Source organism: Erithacus rubecula, assembly GCF_903797595.1.
Source record: "Erithacus rubecula genome assembly, chromosome: 1".
NCBI lineage: Eukaryota > Metazoa > Chordata > Aves > Passeriformes > Muscicapidae > Erithacus > Erithacus rubecula.
In genome coordinates, this window is record NC_136658.1 from 110,253,205 (window position 1) to 110,271,735 (window position 18,531).

Here is an 18,531-nt window from a genome sequence, read left to right on the forward strand (position 1 = left end):
TTCAAGGTTCTCTGTTTGCTATCCAAGTTTTACTTTGCTGTGTATGTATACGATGGATTTTTGAAGCATGAAGTTGCTTAATAAGAATATATTTGTTGTTTTTTTTTTTTTTTTTTACTTTTTAAAAAAATAGTCCCATGCTGTCATGTTAATTCTTTAAAAAAATGCTTTTGATTAGCAAAGAGATCTTAAATGAGAATTAGTGGTGGTTTAATAATGGGTTTTGTCTTTAGAGCAGGATAACAGACCAAGCGTATTCTTGCCATTACAGCGTATAATTCCCAAAAATTCTTCCTTTTCATGATGTTCCTTTTGTAATTTGTGAGCCACTCTGTCATCCTGAATGTGTTTTAGAAAGGAATATAAAATCCATAAATAAAAAATAAAACCCATGGCCCAGGTTGAGCATCAGTTTGGGGCCGTGCTGCAATCCCCGGGTCGTGTCCATGTGAAAATGTGTTTTGGTTTCACCTTCACATTTCACAGAGATTTCTTCAGCTCCAAAACCCCTCCAGTGTGACAGAGTGGGGAGGTGGTTTTTTATTTTTTTTTTTTCCTCAGAAGAGGCAAAAATGAGGTCCAGCTGAAAGCTTGTTGGAGTTGAAAGCGTGTTTCCAGTGCTGAGAGGAGGATCTTTGGCTCCTGTGCTGCTATTTCATATTCATGAACACTAAATTCATTCACATTTCATGTGTGTAACCCTGCTGAAAGGCAAAACAAACCTGCTGGAAAACCTTCAGCTAAGAATTGGGTATTATCAGTGAGAAGAAAAAATATTTTCTTAGGTTTTATTTACTTTAATCATTCTACTGCTAATTCCAAGATTTTCAACAAACAATTTTGCTGTTGGTTAAAAAAAAATAAATAAAAAAGGTTTGGTACCAAATAAAAATAGTATTGTGTGATAGCCCTTTAAGCTGCTGAATATATTGCATCTAATTTATTGCCCTATTAGCTAAGAACAAAATTCTTCTGTATTTTTTTTCCCTAGTCCATACAGAATACTTCTGAGAGTAATTTAATGTATATGTGTACAGCATTTAGGGTTAGATATATATCTTAATTTATTCTTCCAAACATGACTTTGATTATGTAATTTAAAAAAAAAAACAAACCCACTTTAATATGCATAATGCTCAGATTTTAGTGTAAAACTGGAATGGCCTTTCCTTTCTGCCTAGGATTATTTTTAGCCCAGTTGCACACAGGTTTAATTTACTGTAAGCTTTTCCTTCAGAAAAATCTCCATTTTGTTACAAAGTAGGTGTCACGAAGAATTAAACTCCCGAGCCGTAATTCCTCACACCTTTTTTCTGGTAGGATAAATCAGCACCTCACAGAGCTCTGATTTATCAGCCTTTGGGTGAAGTGCTCCGTGGTGATGTTGTGTCAAAGGTGGACCTTGTTCCTCTGGGTCCTTTCCTCTCAAAAATCAGATTTATGGGCTGGGGCAGCCAACGTGTCCCAATTACGGGGCCAGTGTGGGACCAGTTCCCCTCTCCGAGCTGCTCCTGCACTCTTTAATTTCTGAGATTCAAAGCTGCACGCTGCTAAATGAGATTTTACCCTGGGATTTTCAGTATCCTGTGCTTTAATATAAAATTTTATCATTTGTCGATACCGAGCCGAAATTTGGATTTTTGTGAAGCGCGTCGACGGCGCGTTTGTAATAAATCAGAGAAATCTTTATTTTATTGTTGTGTGTGGGTATGGAGCTGAGTCAGCACTAGTAGAACATTTTAGAAATTTCAGCACAACTCCATTTTGGTGTTTTTCACCAGGAAACACAGACTGAACTGTAAATTGTAATTTTACAGAAACCTTGAGGCTTCCAAATCACTGCGAGTGCAGCGTTCTAAAACCTCACTCCCTCAAATTAAGGAGTTTTAATAAATTAAAAACAACTGAAGAGCTGAAGGAGACTGTTGGCCTTTCAGCTGAATATGGTTCCCTTCCCAATGCCATGGACTTTTTTTCCTATGTGCATGGAGGTTTTTTTTGTTGTATTTTTTTTTTCTTATTTTTTTTTATTTTACAGCTACGCTTTCAGTTCTGGATGACGTTTAACCTTTGACCCAGCCACTTTCTTACAATAAACAGTTTGTTGATGAGAGCAGCTGCTGGGAAGATTGTTTCCAGACTGTTCTGCTGCAGCTGAGGAAGGAAAGGAAGGAAAATCTGGGATGCACCTTACAGTTCTCGTTCCTCCCTTCAAATCTGGTTTGTGCTGAGCAAACCTCCAGCACCTCCAGCACCCATTCCCATCCTTCTCCTGGCATCCCAATTCCCACATGGAAAGCTCTGCTAAAGCAGGAGACATGAGATAAAAACAAACTCAGTGTGGAGGCCATAATTAATTTTTTTCTGTTTTATTTTTAACCTATTGACTGTCGTTTTTCACTATTTTCTCTACAAAAATACCATCCTGACTTATTTTTCATCAATCATTGAATCCTGACCTGTCCCCTACCATCCTGTTTCCCAGGATGAGCTGCTGCCCGTTGGATAAATGAATTTTCTGCCTACACAGGGCGTTTTTTAGAGCTAAATTTAATTTTGGATTCCGATTCAGGCAGGGATTTATGAGCAGTTGCTGGATGTGCAGTCCAGGAATGGGCTGAAATCTAAGATGCTTCGTGTTCAAAGCAATGGGGCTGCAATAAAGAGGATAAGGATACCTTGCAGCACTTTGTTAAAAATCTTTCCCTTTTTTGGATGAAGTATTCCACATATCAGTTGGGAAAATGGATCCACTCCTGTGCGTGGCTGTTTCTGCTGAGATGATGCACTGTGTTTATGTAATGCAATACTTGTTTTTAAAAACACACTGAAGAGTGGAGACAAAAATAAGGCACTTGACTAAGTCTCTGGAATGATCTTTTAGAAATGATGAGCTTTTTCTGCCTCTCTTCAGCTAAATAACCACCCAAACCCAAAAATAACCTCTGGAGACTCCTAAAAACTCAGGATTTTAGGTTGGGAATTCAAAAAGTTACCAACCCTGCCATCTTTCTAAATGTTCTTCTGTGCTTTGTGCAGTTGAAATCTCCTGGTTTGCACCGTGTCTCAGTTTAGGAAATATAAAAATATTATTAATAAGCTGAAACAGATTTCCAGGCTGTGCAGAATCCTGGGAATGCACAGCAAGTACCAGCCAAGTAACTCCAGTTCACGAGAACATGAAATGAAAATGTGCCTCAGTTGTAGGACAATAAAATCTTTATGAAGTTCTTCAGGCCATGGGGAAAGGAGGGAGTGGAGAAATGGGGATTTTAAAGGGTTTTTACCCTGTGAACTAAAACACCACTGGTGAAAATAATGGCCTGAAATTAATTATAAGCAGTTAATATTTAAAAGAGTTTTCTAAAAACTTCCTAAAAACTGGATTAATTTGAGTACTTCATATATTTCCAGACTCTGAATGTGTTGTGAAGAATTTTTTTGTTTAAAAGTTGTTTGTTCCCTTTGTTGTTAGAAAATCCATCTCCAGGCTTGCACTTCCTTAAGTCTGGAAGGGAAACACTGAGGACACCAGGAGTGAATGTGCAGTTCAGAAATGTTATTAAATATTAATGGCATCAGCATTGAAATGATTTTTAAAAAAATTATTTTAATTATTTTTATTTTTTACTATTATTATCTAATGAGATCGAATATCCATTCTTCATCCTCTCCACTTTCTCTGTGATCACCAGTAGATGATCATTCCTCATTTCTCTATCAAATTTTTGAATCTGTGGTTTTTTTTCTTCTCATTTCTTCAAATTTTTCCTAGAGGAAAAGTCATTGTACTGTGCTTTTAAAGGAAAACAATGCATTTTAATGGAAGATTGAGGTAGTAAACTTAATATATAGTATTTTGCAATTAAAAGATAGGGTTTGAAATTGAATAAGGATAGTAGATAACATAATTTTTCCTGCATATTATGTGTATTTACAGTAAGTAAATATATTTATATGTTTATATATTTATATATGTGTTATTTAGATTTTATTTTTGGTCACATTAAATATTGTTTCTATTGGATGCAAGAGATGCTATGGAAGGTCTTCAGTGGTTAATTTAAATTTAACACCTTGAAACCTGCAAGGTTGAGCAAAGCTGTGTAAGGCAAGGAGGACATGGAGATATTTTTTGTCTGTATATGTGTGAATTTTTATATTTCAAGTTGAACTCAAAGGACTACCCTTCATTAAAATATTTCCTTTCCTAATAGAATATCCATAGGGATGAAATATATACATTGGAGATCCTATTTGTATTCTATAATACTCCTTTGGGAGCAGGCAGTTCTGGGGGAGAAAAAAAAGCAGATTTTAGTCATATTGAAGGTGTGATGTCTGGTTTTGCTTCAGACAGGCTCCTCTAAAAATTTGATGCTTTATGCCTGTGTAATCCTCACTTGCTTGCAGTTCAAAAATGTAAGCCTACAAAAAAATTATATGTATATATATATAAAATAAATATATATATACATGTGTGAGATTTTATCCCTCCATCAGCTGATAATACATGAGTCAGTTCATCAGCTGGAAACTTTCCAAATTAGAGGTAGTTAATTGGAAATCATTTGATTTTATATAAAGGAAGGGAAAAAAATGTTTTTAAATCATGTTCTGTGCCTCCAGAAAATGAATATTTGGCCTTGCTTCACAAGCACAGTTAAAGTACAATATTTTAATCCCAATATTGAGTGTCCAGGTAGAGCATCATGGTTTAAATCATCTTTTCCCTCCCAGGAGAGGGAGAGCTGATGGAAAATGTTTGGTTTATGGCATTGTATTTTTAACTTTCATTTCGTTTCGCCTCCATGTTTTTAATAGGAACCAAATGAATTTAGGCTGGGAGTGAATTTTGTCTCAACAAAGAATTCCATTGATAGGGAGTTGCAGGCCCATCGTTGGAGTTGGGTAGGAAAGAGCAGCTCCCAAAATCAGTGAGAGATAAATCCCATTTCTCTGTATACATGAGCATACAGATAAAAATAAAATAAAAAACCAAACCCCACATCCAAATCCTATCTACATAAACAGATTGTAAGAATAAAATCTTGGATTTGGGTTTATTTTCAACCATCATAACTGGGGGTTTGTGTGCTCAGTGCAGAACTCTCATTGTTTGACAGAGCCCAGGTGCAAATAAAATCTTCTCCATCAGGAGCTGTAATTTTGTGTTATTTTATACTACAGCAGAGAAGGGTCCAGATGCAGCTGGTTTTTGTCTCCCTCTTTCCTCCTTGTTGTTCAATCTCAGCCTCTAAGTGAGCGCTGGGGAAAAGTGAAACTTAATGATTATGAAATTAAAAAGAATTTTAAACAGCGAAAGCAAACTTCTGTTACGGAGCAGATTCTGCACACACCTGACCAAACTCTTAAAATTATAGAAAGCAGATGTGAAATCACAAATAAAATCCAGCTCCTGCTCTTCCTTCTTTATGTTATAATTACCACAATTTGTGCTGATGAGTGGGAGGGTCTGCAGTGTGAACTTTGTATTTCTGGGGATTTTGGGAATTACTGTCCTCTACATCTCCCTGCTTGCTCTGAGCTTTTCATTCAGTGCCACTCTCAGTCTCATAATCAGAATTCTCCTGGTGGGTCCCTGGTACCAGATCAGTGCTTGGAAATTCTCAGCCTCTCCTTGGTTGTCTTTAAAAGTTTTAAATTGAGCTTTGGAGTATGGAGAATTTTTTAGTGAGAGGTATTGGGCAATTTCTGTTGGTGCAGTGCTTTTCTGCTTTTGGTGATTTTTTAAAAATAGTGCATTAAAATTGCATTTTTGCCATTTAAAATATAGGTAGAAATATTTTTTTCTTATAAATATTAAACTTGAAGATTAATATTTTAACTGTGAAAAGCTGAGCAGCTCTCTTGTCACTGACCTGTTTGGTTGGGATGGGATATTTAATTCTTACTTTGAGAAAGAAGGGAGTGTCTTTTCCTTAGGGAATGCACATTTGAAAAGTGTGATTGGAAGAAAAACCCCACAGTTTTATAGGAGATCATGGCCTTAGGATGAAGGAGAACAGGATTAAATTAGATAATAGGAAGGAATTGTTCCCTGGGAGTGACTGGGATGGAATTCCCAGAGCAGCTGTGGCTGTCCCTGGATCCCTGGAATGTTCAGTTCCAGGTTGGACACTGAGGCTGGAGCAATGGGACAGTGGGAGGTGTCCCCATGGCAGGGGTGGCACTGGATGATCCTTAAAATCCATTCCAAACCCTTCTGGGATTCTCTACTTTATGAAATTTCATTTGGCTTGGCTTCAGTTCCCCTGCCCAAACCTGATGAAGAACAGCTTCAGAGTTTATTTGTGCCACCATACAACCAGTTCAGTTATTAAATTTGCAAATATGTCACTGGTAGATTGTAAAATCCAGATTTTCTAGGGTTGTGTGTGTGAGTAGCTGCAGATCCTGTCAGAGCCTGATCATGCAACAGCAGCAGCTTCTGGGATTCCACAATCCATGAAATCTTGGAGCAGCATCTTCCAGGATTCCCAGACAGGGAAGGGAAAGCCTGTGCAGCACTTTGGGTGTTGCCAGAGGTGTCCAGGAGGTTCCTGAGGCTGCAATTCTCGTGTCAGTGGCCACCAGAGGCTGCTGCAGAACGGCAGATGCTGCTGGAGCAGGAGGGGCTGGGAATTCCAACTGGATCCTCGGCTGGAATGACATGATGATGATCCTGTTCAGTGCATTTGAGGCAGAAATTAACCCTGACTTCCATAGAAGTTTATTTATTTATACAATAATGTTTTTTTTTCTGTGCTAGTGGAATTGTGGGGACAGCTGGCTGGTTCAGCATCCCTGTTCCTGGAACTTTGTGTGAAGGAAGTTCTTACAGTAAAAATTGATTTTTCTGCTGTCACTAGTACTTGAAGCTTTGTTAAACTCATATTTTCTTAGTAATCTGAAAAATCCCCATCCTTGATTATGTGTTTATATTTTTAATTAGCTCAACAAGCATGTGGACATTATGGTGGAAATTAGCTTGAGAATTATACACATAACATTTCTTAAATGGTTCAGGATGTGTTGGAAGCAGTGAAATCAAGAAGTTTGTCTAAAATCTATGGGGAAAAATCACTTGAAATAATATACTCAGGAGAGTAAATGGTTGGAATTGTGTGTCATATTTGTTATAGTGGAACAGCACACAGAAATTGGTATTATTTTGTTCTTTTCAGAAAATATTCTGTGGCAAAAACACATCATAATTTCTGACCCAGCCTTAAGCACTCTCACTGTTTATTTACAATGTCATCATGCTTCAGTCACCTTTATTTTGTAATTTAATTTCTGTCAAAATGTAAACCCATCTATAGATGAGTTAAAATTCTGTTTCTGTTTGCAGAATTTGCACATCCAGTGCTGCTGAGTGAATTTCTGTGTTTGGAAAGCAATAGGAAAACACTTTCTGATTAAGCACAATTTTTCCATGTTCTCCCTGACAGAAATGAAAGCTGCAATTTTTCTAAATATCAGTTACAGCCAATCAGTTACTGTGGGTATGTAAAACAAGTAGGATAATGTATAAGGAATTTATTTATTCTGTCAAAGCTCTGGTGTTACACTGAATGAAGGTGCAAGTCAAAGAAACGCTCACAGAACCTTTAATCATCATCACATCATCATTTATGATGCAGAGCAAAAAAATAAAAAGAGGGGAAAGAAAATATTGAAAGATATTTTATCCAGGAGTTTAGACAGAAAATATTCAGACAGAACTTTAGGAAAGCAAGATACAAGGAGTAATTTTTCTGTTACTAAAATTTAGCCTCTCTTAGGCTGTCCTGGGGCTTAGAAGTGCTTGGCAGAATTTGGGAAGAAATATTCCTTTTTTCTTGTGTCCTTCTCTGCCACTGGTGCTGCAGGGCTGACACTCAGCACAGGCTGTGAAATTTGAGAACAGGTCATTTCTGGGGCTGGAAATCCAGAAGAAGGTGTTGGGAACAGGAGCACTTCTCTCATTCCTACTCCAGGTAGAAGAGTGGGATGTGGAAAAGGGGAGTTTTTCCTTGGGTAGATCACTGTTTATGGGTACTTTGCTCTCAATTTGTGGTTTGTGGGTTTTGGAGAGTTGGGCTGGAGCGCAGAGACATCCTGTTCAAGGGCAGGAGAGCTCAGTCCTGCCCTCAGCACTCACACAGGAAATGTATTCCAGTTCCCAGATATAGCAGAGATGGGAATGAGGGGGGTGGGTTTGCTTAGGACATTTTTATTTAATAATCAGATCTCTTCCTCTTGGAAATTCAAGGGCAAGAATCGTCAGTGCCTTACTTCCAGTTGAATTGAAACCACAATTTTTTGTGGTTTCATTTATCACACAAAAGACAACTTCAACTCCCTGAAATTTAAGCTGCACACTGAGCAAAACGTCCCAGGATCTGTGTTTGTGGCAAACATTTCAGTTCAAACCTCTCAAAGTGGAATTAGTTATCTCTAGAAGGAGTGAATGTGGAGCAGTTGTTTCAGGGTGTTACCACGTGGGTACTAAGAGTAGTAAAACATCCCTTGGCTGAAGGTATGAGCTGTTTGAGCAGATATTCCACTGGGAAATGGGTAAATATTTTTTTTTAACTGCTGGTTTAGTCTTTAAATTGAGTCTTAGTGATGGACTAAAGGGCTTCTTCCAGCAGAGGATCTCAGCAGAAGATTCTGCAAGGTGTGAATGAATGCATGTGCTCCAGGATGGAGGAAGAACACTACAAACCCTGCTACAGAGAAAAATTAAGCCTAATTAATCTTCAAAGGAGTGTGATCTCAGCTCTAGGACAGTGTCAAGTAGTCAGGCCAGGCTGGCTAGAGGTGTTGCATTTTGGCTATAGGAGCAGCAGAAAGGACAATGCAACAAAATCCTTCATGTAATAGAAGAGCAAGAGAGCTTTATTTAAAGAAACACTACAGTTATATAGGATAGTTTGTGCCATACAGAATAGAAAGGGTTCATTGGTCCAAGAAGGCAACACCTCTTTGAAATCATGCTTTGTGCAAAACAGCACATAGCACACACATGGCTCTGTGATCAGCAGGTGTTAATCTGTTATTCTTTCTTCCTTCTCTTGTTTATCTCTGAGAAAAGTCCCCAGCCAGGGAAATATCCATGCTGCAGCTGAGAAAGTCAACAGCCTTGAGAAATCCAAGTTGGATTTTTCCACGAGCCTTCAGCAGTGTCCACATAGAAGGAGCAGCAGAACTTAGTCTTTGAAGAGGAAACAGAGTAAATTTTCCTATTTTGAAATAGATTGCTTGAATAAAAATGTTTTTGGAAGAATGCTCGTGTATTTCCACAAGGGGTGATCTGTTTCTCCTCTCATTGCCCTTGCCTGCAGGAAATCCATCTTGCTTTCCTGAAATGGCTGGAGGGAAACGTGGATGCTGAGGGATTAAGGGCATCCAGCAAGGTGTCTCTGAAATTTGTTCCATCCTGGGAGTCCAAAGTGGAGGTGACTCCATCCCTGATGCCAGTGGTCACAGAGATGGGGAGTTTCTCATCAGAACATTTCAGCCTGGAGATTTACCAGCAGCATCTGCAAACCAAGAAACTGGGAAAGATCCTTCTTTTCACTGAGGTGACCACGACAACCATGAATCTTCTGGATGGGTAAGATGGGGGATCCAGGGTTAACTGTCTAAATAGGAATTCATAATTATGGTAACTCACAATGTTCAATAAGAAACTGGACACAAAGTAGTGGATTTTATGTTCACAGGATATTAATTGATAATATGTAAAATACTGGGTCATAAATGGTGGGGAAAGCTGAGTGGGACAACTTTTTGCTTGGTAGTGGAGTTTAATTTTTTTCTTCTGAACATCACAGTAAGAAAATTTAGTATAATAAATATTCATATTTAGGAAATGAAATACATTCTCTAGTTCAAGTCATTGTATAAGCTCTCTAACCTCTCTAATTCTCTTTTACTTGAGAAGAGTGATACCAAGCAGATTGTGTCCCTAATTTTAACATTCTTATGTCCTCCCATTTCTTTTGCTGAGTATTTCCCTAAAATTCTCTTTAGTGTTTGTTTTGAGCTTTTAAAACATGGATTAGGGTTCTGGAAGAGGTTCTTTCATCATCACACAGATGACCCTTGTGAGTGAGCTGTGGGATACCTTAGAAAAGGTTGTTCATTAGGGTTTAAATGGGATTAAGTGATAGGAAAATCACAGTTACTAAATCTCAGCTTGGAGTCTGTGAACAAAGCCTGTACTGTTGTGTTTAGTGGAAATTTGATGGAAAAAACTCTATTGGGGAAGTTGTTGCTCTTCAGGACAGAAACTCCAAGCCTGCAGCTGTAAATTCTTGTGGCAGCTAGTTTTGAATATCAAGGTTAATTTATCTGCAGAAATTGCAAATGAATTTTACAGGCAAAAAACAACCTCAGGAATTTAATTTTGGATTTTTATCTTTAATCGAGATTCAATTGTCTTGAGCATTGTCATCATTGATGAGTTAACCAACAACACTGGCATCAGTTCTTCAGTTTCAGAGAGCCTAAATTGCAATTAATGAACAAATACAAATTTCAATTCCAAACCATTCACAGTGTGTTCAAACATCCCACACATCAAAATAAAATTGCTGTCCAGTTTTGCCAATCCTCTCCCCCAGATTTACATCCTGCAGCTGATGGAGACTTGCCAATGTGATAAGAGGCCATGAAGAGTTATTTTTTAGAAATAGCTATTTGTGGCATTTGCTGCTTCAATTTTAGTGCTCCCAGCATGTTCAGTCCACAGGGTTGAAAGGAGAACTGTGAAGAAATTTGTGATAATTGAATAAATCAAGAGGTTTCTTCCCTCACACTTGGTTTTGGTTCTCAGTAACTTTGTTCCAACATCTCAGTAAAATGAAGTATTTAATTCAGAGTTTTGTGATTTGATTTGAGTCAAGCTAAGTATGATCTGACAAATTTATGAATGATTAATTATCAAGGCAAGGGAGATAAGAGAAGTGGTCTTGGCATTTCAGATATGCTTAAAGCTTGCTTTTTTATATTAAGTAATCCAAGTAGAATGAAGTACTCACAGATGTAGGTCTTCAAGATTTCCCTCATCATGATGAGGCTTAAATACTTAAATTTTCAGGTAAGTTGTAAACTATAAGTCCTGATTCTACATATCTTTAGCTAGGAAGTGGTCCTAGGCAGATAAAAATTTGAATTACTAATTTATTAATAATCTAGCTTAAATTTATCTTACAAAAAGACTTGTTTTATTAAGTTGCAATTATTGTCTGAAGTCCTATGGCTGATGCTGTAAATACTCTGTTGTCATGGATAATGGAATAATGTAATCCTTGTGATTTGCAGTTCAGTGAAGAACCTTGAGATTTCAATGATAACATTCCATATATCTCTAAAAATTGATGTAAAAATCAGGTAATTTTTATTGAGGGAAAATGTTGTCAGGTTTTTTAAGGTGCTTGCAAAGGAAGCAATATGAATTTGTTAGGATGTGTGTGTGCTACTGGTGTCTAATTACCAGTTGTGAATGAAAGGAAAACACATCTCAGGAAAAATAATTTTCTTTGCTTGAAGAAAAAATAATTACTTTTTGATCTTCCAGGATTCCCAGAAAAACGTTGCAACACTGCCTTTATGTAATCAGGCATTGCATGAGAGACTTTGTTAGGGTCTCCCAGATTTGACTATTTCACATTTTACCAAGTTTTGATGGTTACAGATATACAGACAACTCAAGAACTTAATGGATGGGATTTGTAATCAATTGTTTAATTAGTAGATTATCCAAAAAAATTCAACATTTAACTTCTGTGACTTGAGATTTTTCCCGTTACCTCTCCCCACAACTGGATGCCAAACTTCCATCTCCCTTTTCCACCTCCCCAAAACTTCCATACCCCCCAAAAATGAAGAGCTGGAAGGAGGAAAAAAGGGGCTGGAATTAATTTAATGGCTGATCAACCTCACAGTAGAGAAACAGCCGGAGCCTAATAGGGGCCTTTGTCTGCATTTCCACCCTGGCTGGGAACGTGCCAGTCAAAAGTCAGGCAGGAGGAACAGGTGGGAACTATTAGACCTGTCATAAAGTTTGAAAAATTGATTCTGGAGGCTGAGGGAATAGATTGGACTTGACAGTGTTGTCCTAAAGATTCTAAGGGAAAGTTGTGTCGTTTAATTTGGGATCCCTTGATTGTTCATTAGCTCTCCAGATGGTGGTTGGGGAGTTTGGTGCTCACTGTACTGTCCCTGCATTTGTGTGTCCTGAGGTCACAGCAAAGTGGGAATTCACCTGTAGGTACCCAACATTTAGTGGCATTGGCCTCCTTGTCAAAAAAATAAAAAAAATCTTCTTGAAATGTCATATGTTGTTTGGAATGATCAATATTCTTTCTGTGATTTCATGTTAAAAGTCCTTTCAGGCTATTTTTTATAGCACTGCAACTTTTGTTTCTCAAACTGAAATTTCAGATCTTCCCCAAACATTGTTTTCTTCTCTAGAAGGAAATACTTTCTGTGAGTTTCAGAAACCTTTTCTTCCCAGATGTTTATCCTAATGCCACCTGACCAGGTTAACCCTGCCAGAAACAGTTCCACTTTCTGTGGCTCCTCAGAGCATCCCTGGGAGTGCAGTTTCAAAATGAAACCATTGTTTTTGAGGCTGCCTCTGGTGTGGTGATCCAAGTGCTACATTATAGAGACACACTTATTACACTCATAAGGCTTGAGATTAACAAAGAAATATTTCTAATATTTCTGCACACCCTAAATGGTTTCACGAGCATTTCATTAAAATTAAATTAATGAGATAGAAATTTCAGTTTTATTCTTTGTCTTAGATCCTGTTTCAGTATTTTAGTTGGCAGAAAATTTGATTTACACATGACTAAGCCAGCATGGGATATATTCTGTATGAAATGCCATTGTGGATCTCTTTTCCTCAATATTTAAGAAGCACAAAGTTCCATTGTTAGGGAAAGTTTGACACAAAAGTGGTGAATTTTAGTGGAAGTGAAATGTGGGCTGAGACTCATAACTGCTGAACAGGATATTTAAATAAAGTGTCAATTGAGAATAAACAATTTCCAAGCAGCTAAAAGCTTTGCAGAAGAAAATCTTTTCCACTCTTGGTGCCTTTATACTTTCCTAGATTCATACTCCTGAATTTTGAAAAACTGAAATACAGCTCTAATTTTGGGAAGTGGGCATGAAGACTCATTTTATTTGAAAACTCTTGGTTTAGTTGACTTGAAATATGAAGGATGCTGCTGCAGGTCTGAGTTAAGGAGAACCAGTGTGTAATTGAAGGAAATGGGAATGGCACTTCAGGGGCAAACAAGCTGAGATTGACAAACTGTGTTAGGGACTGGGGGATTTTTAATTTGTTTTTCAAGTCCTTGTGATGTTTTACTCTGTGTTTAGTTACTCTTTGCACCTTGGTGATCTCCCTTATGCTCCATTGAAATTGTATTTTTTAAAAATTGAATGACTGGGATGAGCTTTAAGACCCCTTCTCACCCAAACCATTCCATGGTTCATGATAATCTTTGTATTTTAGCATGGTGACATTCTCCCAGTATATTATTAGCCTGCTAAAAATGAATATTTTACCACCAACATGAACAGTTTGTATGAATTAACCCCTTCCACTGTCCTCCCTCAGGAATTTTGACTGGGGAGTTGGAGAATACCATGGTGTGCAGGAAGGATTCTTCCTTGCAGGAAAGGCACCTTTCTCTCAGGAAATAGGAAATTTAAATAGTAACTATAAAACCTGTGCTATTCCAAAGGTTAGAGAAATTTAGACACTACATCTTCTATACTCAATCTTTTCTGCACCCATGTAACCCAAAAATTTGTTGTCAGTTTGGATATCGAGGTCAGAGTAGTTCATATTGCCTTTAAAAAACTCAGATCCCTTGATTTTGTTAAACTGTAGGATGGAATAGGAATGCTTTGCTTGATTAATGTCTTGCTTATAAATATAATAATAAATATAATAATATATATAATGTAATAATAAATACATATAATAATAAACATAATGTCTATACTCAAAAAATTTGATGCTAAGGGCCTAATTTAATACTACTGACCTGCTCTTTACATTTACATATATATCATATTCCTTCATTATTCACATCACTTTTATTACTAACTTTTAAGCTACCATTTCTTAATTTAGTTACATGGTTGAAGGACTTTTTATCCTCAAAACAAAAAAAATTGATGCATTAAATGGCTGCTTCTGTGCTTTTTTTCCTTAAGGGTGTTTCGTTATATTGAGTATTTTATGCCTTCCTTTGGTGCTAAAGACCAGCTCAAATAACAGAGCAAGGTTTGTTTCCCTTAAATCAAACCAAATTAAGTTCAACAGCAGGGTTTTTTTTTTTTTTTTTTTCTAATTTAGTTTTAAATGTATAATATTTCATACTTCATTCATTTATTGCACCAGGCAGAGCTGGAGAAAGCTCAACCTGATAACAAAAGATCCCGCAGGAATTTTGGTGACACAGCCAAGGGTCTGTCGGAAAGGGAGAAATTCAGAAGTTTTTGGTTTATTTTGTTTTTTTTTTTTGTTTTTTTGCCATTCCCAGACTCTTCCTTCCATCCCACTTTCCTTGCTGAAAGATTCCTCTATCGGGATTTGTCGTGTCCTTTGCGTCATTTTCCCTGATTTTCTTTCCACCTGTTGTGCACCATTCCCGAGGGCGCCGAACAATCAGGTCCCTATTTCCCTGTCACGCACCTTGTGTGCCTGATTTGCCATGGAAATGAAGGCAGAATGTGCCCTTCTTTCTTTTTTTTTTTTTTTTTTATTGTGTAAAATTAGTGGATTTTCTTCCTCTGAATGGAGTGGGGCCCCCTGTCGCTTGCAGGGCAGAGGGAGGGTTGGCATTCCCAATGGGAATTGAGTCATAAAAAAAAAAAAAAAAAAAAAAAAAAAAAAAAAAAAAAAAAAAAAGAAAAAAAAAAGAGAAGGAAAAAAAGGGAAAGATTCCCGTCCTGCAGAGCAATTAACCCGTGCTGAACTCGGGTGGGGGATTGGATTTCCCTGCTGCTGGAAGTTCCTGAACAATCCCCATTATCACAGGGACAAAGCACAGCCTCAGAGCACCCGTAAATCTGAGAGGAATTATTCCTTAAATCTGAGGGAAATATTCTTTAAATCTGAGAGGAATAATTCCTTAAATCTGAGGGGAACCATTCCTGAATCTGAGGAGAATTCTTCTTTAAATCTGAGAGGAATTATTCCTTAAATGTGAGAGGAATATTCTTTAAATCTGAGGGGAATTATTCCTTAAATCTGAGGGGAACCATTCCTGAATCTGAGGAGAATTCTTCTTTAAATCTGAGGGGAATTGTTCTTCAAATCTGAGGGGAACCATTCCTGAATCTGAGGGGAATTCTTTAAATCTGAGGGGAATTGTTCCTTAAATCTGAGAGGAATCATTCCTTAAATGTGACGGAATTGTTCTTTAAATTTGAGAGGAATTGTTCCTTAAATCTGAGGGGATTAATTCTTAAATCTGAGGGGAATGGCTCCTTAAATTGAAGAGGAATGGTTCCTTAAATCTGAGAGGAATCTTCCTTTAAATCTGGGGGCAATTGTTCCTTGAACCTGAGGGGAATAGTTCCTTAAATCTGAGGGGAATCATGCCTTAAATCTGATGGGAATTGTTTTTAAAATCTGAGGGGAATTGTTCCTTAATTCTGAGGGGATTAATTCTTAAATCTGAAGGGAATTTTCCTTTAAATCTGAGGGCAATTGTTCCTTGAACCTGAGGGAAATAGTTCCTTAAATCTGAAGGAAATAATTCCTTAAATATGAGGAAAATTCTTCTTTAAATCTGAGGGGAATCATTCTTAAATCTGAGGAGAATTGTTCCTTAAATCTGAGGGGAATCTTGCTTTAAATCTGAGTGCAATTGTTCCTTGAAGCTGAGGGGAATCTTCCTTTAAATTTGAGGGGAATCATTCCCTAAATCTGAAGGAAATATTTCCTTAAACAAGAGTGAAGGAATGGCCATCCCAGGCTCTCAGTCACATTTTGCTGGTTTGTTTTACACGGGGCTGTTTTCATGCCCGCATTTTGAAACAGGAATTTGGTAATAAAGTGAAAAAATTGAATGCTGAAGCTTCAAATCATTGCAGCTTTTTGAAGAGGAGGATTAGCTTGAAGCATGTGATACATGCAGCAGAATACAATATGGCATAGTAAATATGATATCTTGTTATAAGTAATACTAAATGCAATATATTATGTGTATATTATTGCTGTTGGTTTACTCAGTCCATGGCTGTCAATTTTGCTCTTGAATTGTAACTTTTATTCAGGAAAAGGAATTAAACTGGCCAGAAGTACTCAGGGATTAATATTTGCCCTTCATTGAGAAAGATATGCTTGTGTTCATCAAATAGCCAACTTTGCCTTTTTACATGAGCTCAGATCAGAATATAGTCTTAAATAAAGTCATGTGCTTCTAAAAATAATTTTAAAACCTCAAAACCAGGCATAAATCAGTCTAGGGCAGTGTATGGACTTAAAATGGGGAGGGTACAGCATGGAAAAACTAGGCATGGTATTAATTACAGAATCATGGAATGGTTTGGGTTGGAAGGGACCTTAAAGCTCATCCAGAGCCATCCCTGCCACTTCCACTGTCCCAGGCTGCTCCCAACCCCAGTGACCAGCCTGGCCTTAGGCACTGCCAGGGATCCAGGGGCAGCCACAGCTTGAACCTTGGACAAATCCTGGATTTGTATTTTCCCCCCTTTATTAGAATTGTTCTAATCATCAGACAAATAAAGGAATTTATTGACAGTGTTGTATTGAGATGAAACAGAATAATAGTTAGGCATCCAAGTGATGTGATAATGTATTTGATTAACAAATTGCAGCCCCTGTGGCTGCCCCTGGATCCCTGGAATGTTCAGTTCCAGGTTGGACATTGGGGCTGGAGCACCTGGGACAGTGGAAGGTGTCCCTGCCGTGGCAGGGGTGGCACTGGGTGGGATTTGAGATCCCTTCCAACCCAAACCATTCTGGGATTCCATGAAAGATCCAAAGGCTGAACTACAACCAAATGCAGATGCATAAAGTCAGAATGATTCCCTGGAGATTTCAGTGAAAAGAGCATGATTAGATTTGTTAGAAACTCAAAACTTAGATCACAGTTTTCCATTTTGTACATCTCCATCTCTTTGCCCTAGTTAGGGGAAAAAAAGAAAAGAAAAAGGAAGAAAAAGAAGTTGAATTTCCAGTGGAAGCAAAGTAGGAGCTGGGAAAGAAAGCCTGACTGCTTGAGGAAGTTCACACAGCACCTGTTCTCGTGTGTTTAAAAATAAATACACCCATTTTTATTCATTCTTATGCTGCCAGTCAGAAGAGAGTGATTTGATTTCAGAATTAATTTGAAGTTCTTGTTTCCAGATCAAAAATCTTTGAAAGCTTGTGTAATTTCTAACTTAAGCTGTAAACTTAGAAATATCCCACAGAATCTGAATTATTGCCCTAAATCCCACTGGCCTAATTTATTTTCACTTATAGTCCTAGTTAAAATATTTTAAGAATCTGTTTGTATTCAAACGAGGGTTTGCATTTATCACACCTCATATCATTTAGCCTGAAATGTCATGGCCTGGAGAATGGTGTGTAAAAAAAAGTGAGGTTCCCCCAGTGCAGCTTTGTGATCCCCAGGATTGCTATAAAATCCTGTACCTCATGTTGCTCTCCAGAAATTTACTGGCATTGTTCTTGTTGCTGAACTGTTAAATGTAGATGAAGGTCCAGAGTTTTTTTTTTTTTTTTTGTAAACTTGAACTGACACTATTTTTACTGATGATATTATCTTACATCAAAAAAAAAAAAAAAAAAAAAGAAAAAACCCAGAAGTGTTTTACAGGATTTTTTGCAAACACAAAGCTCTCGTGGCTTGTTGCATTAAGGAGTTGTGGGATGCAGCTATAAAGTGTCTCATGGATGTTTTTAATTGGATTTATGTTCAAATGGATCATCAGGCTGCCCATCCATCCACTGAGGAAGATGAAGAGGGAACGCTGGACAAGGAAAAAAAGTAGGAGATGGAGCTAAGACACAGGGAGGAGGAAATAAAAATGCAAGGGAAACAAATTTTTATTAATGATTCTTAAGCAAATGTAAAATAAATGGGAGATTGCAATATTAATTGGGGAACAATTGTTAAAGCACTTACCAAACAATTAATGATGAAAAGCCCAAGACTCCCTTGTTCAACTGGCAGATTGTCAAGTGAAATATAATTAGCTCAGTCTTCAGGCTGAATTTTTCTGAACTTAAAGACTGGTAAGAATTCCAGTTAAGCACATGGTGGTTCCATTCCTACTTGTTTTGTTTTAATTGGGATTTGGGGAGTATGAGGAAAGGAGAGCACCTTTCTTTCATTAATAATAACTTTGTGGTCATAACTGAATTTGTAAATATTGCTGTCAGGCTCTAATGGCTTATTTTTAATCATCCTTTTAGTTTTTCCTACAGTTGCAATAATACTTAAATACCTAATCTGAATCCCACAGATTACTGCT

General features: G+C 37.4%; 1 protein-coding gene across 1 annotated transcript in view; it reads left to right on the forward strand.

Moving 5' to 3' along the window:
• HLCS (holocarboxylase synthetase) overlaps nt 1–18,531 on the forward strand; it is a 112,212-nt gene that overhangs the window by 25,533 nt on the left and 68,148 nt on the right. Inside the window, exon 6 of the mRNA XM_079312375.1 lies at nt 9,333–9,604. Within this exon, the coding sequence (XP_079168501.1) occupies nt 9,333–9,604 (272 nt within the window). The remainder of the gene's footprint in view (nt 1–9,332; nt 9,605–18,531) is intronic.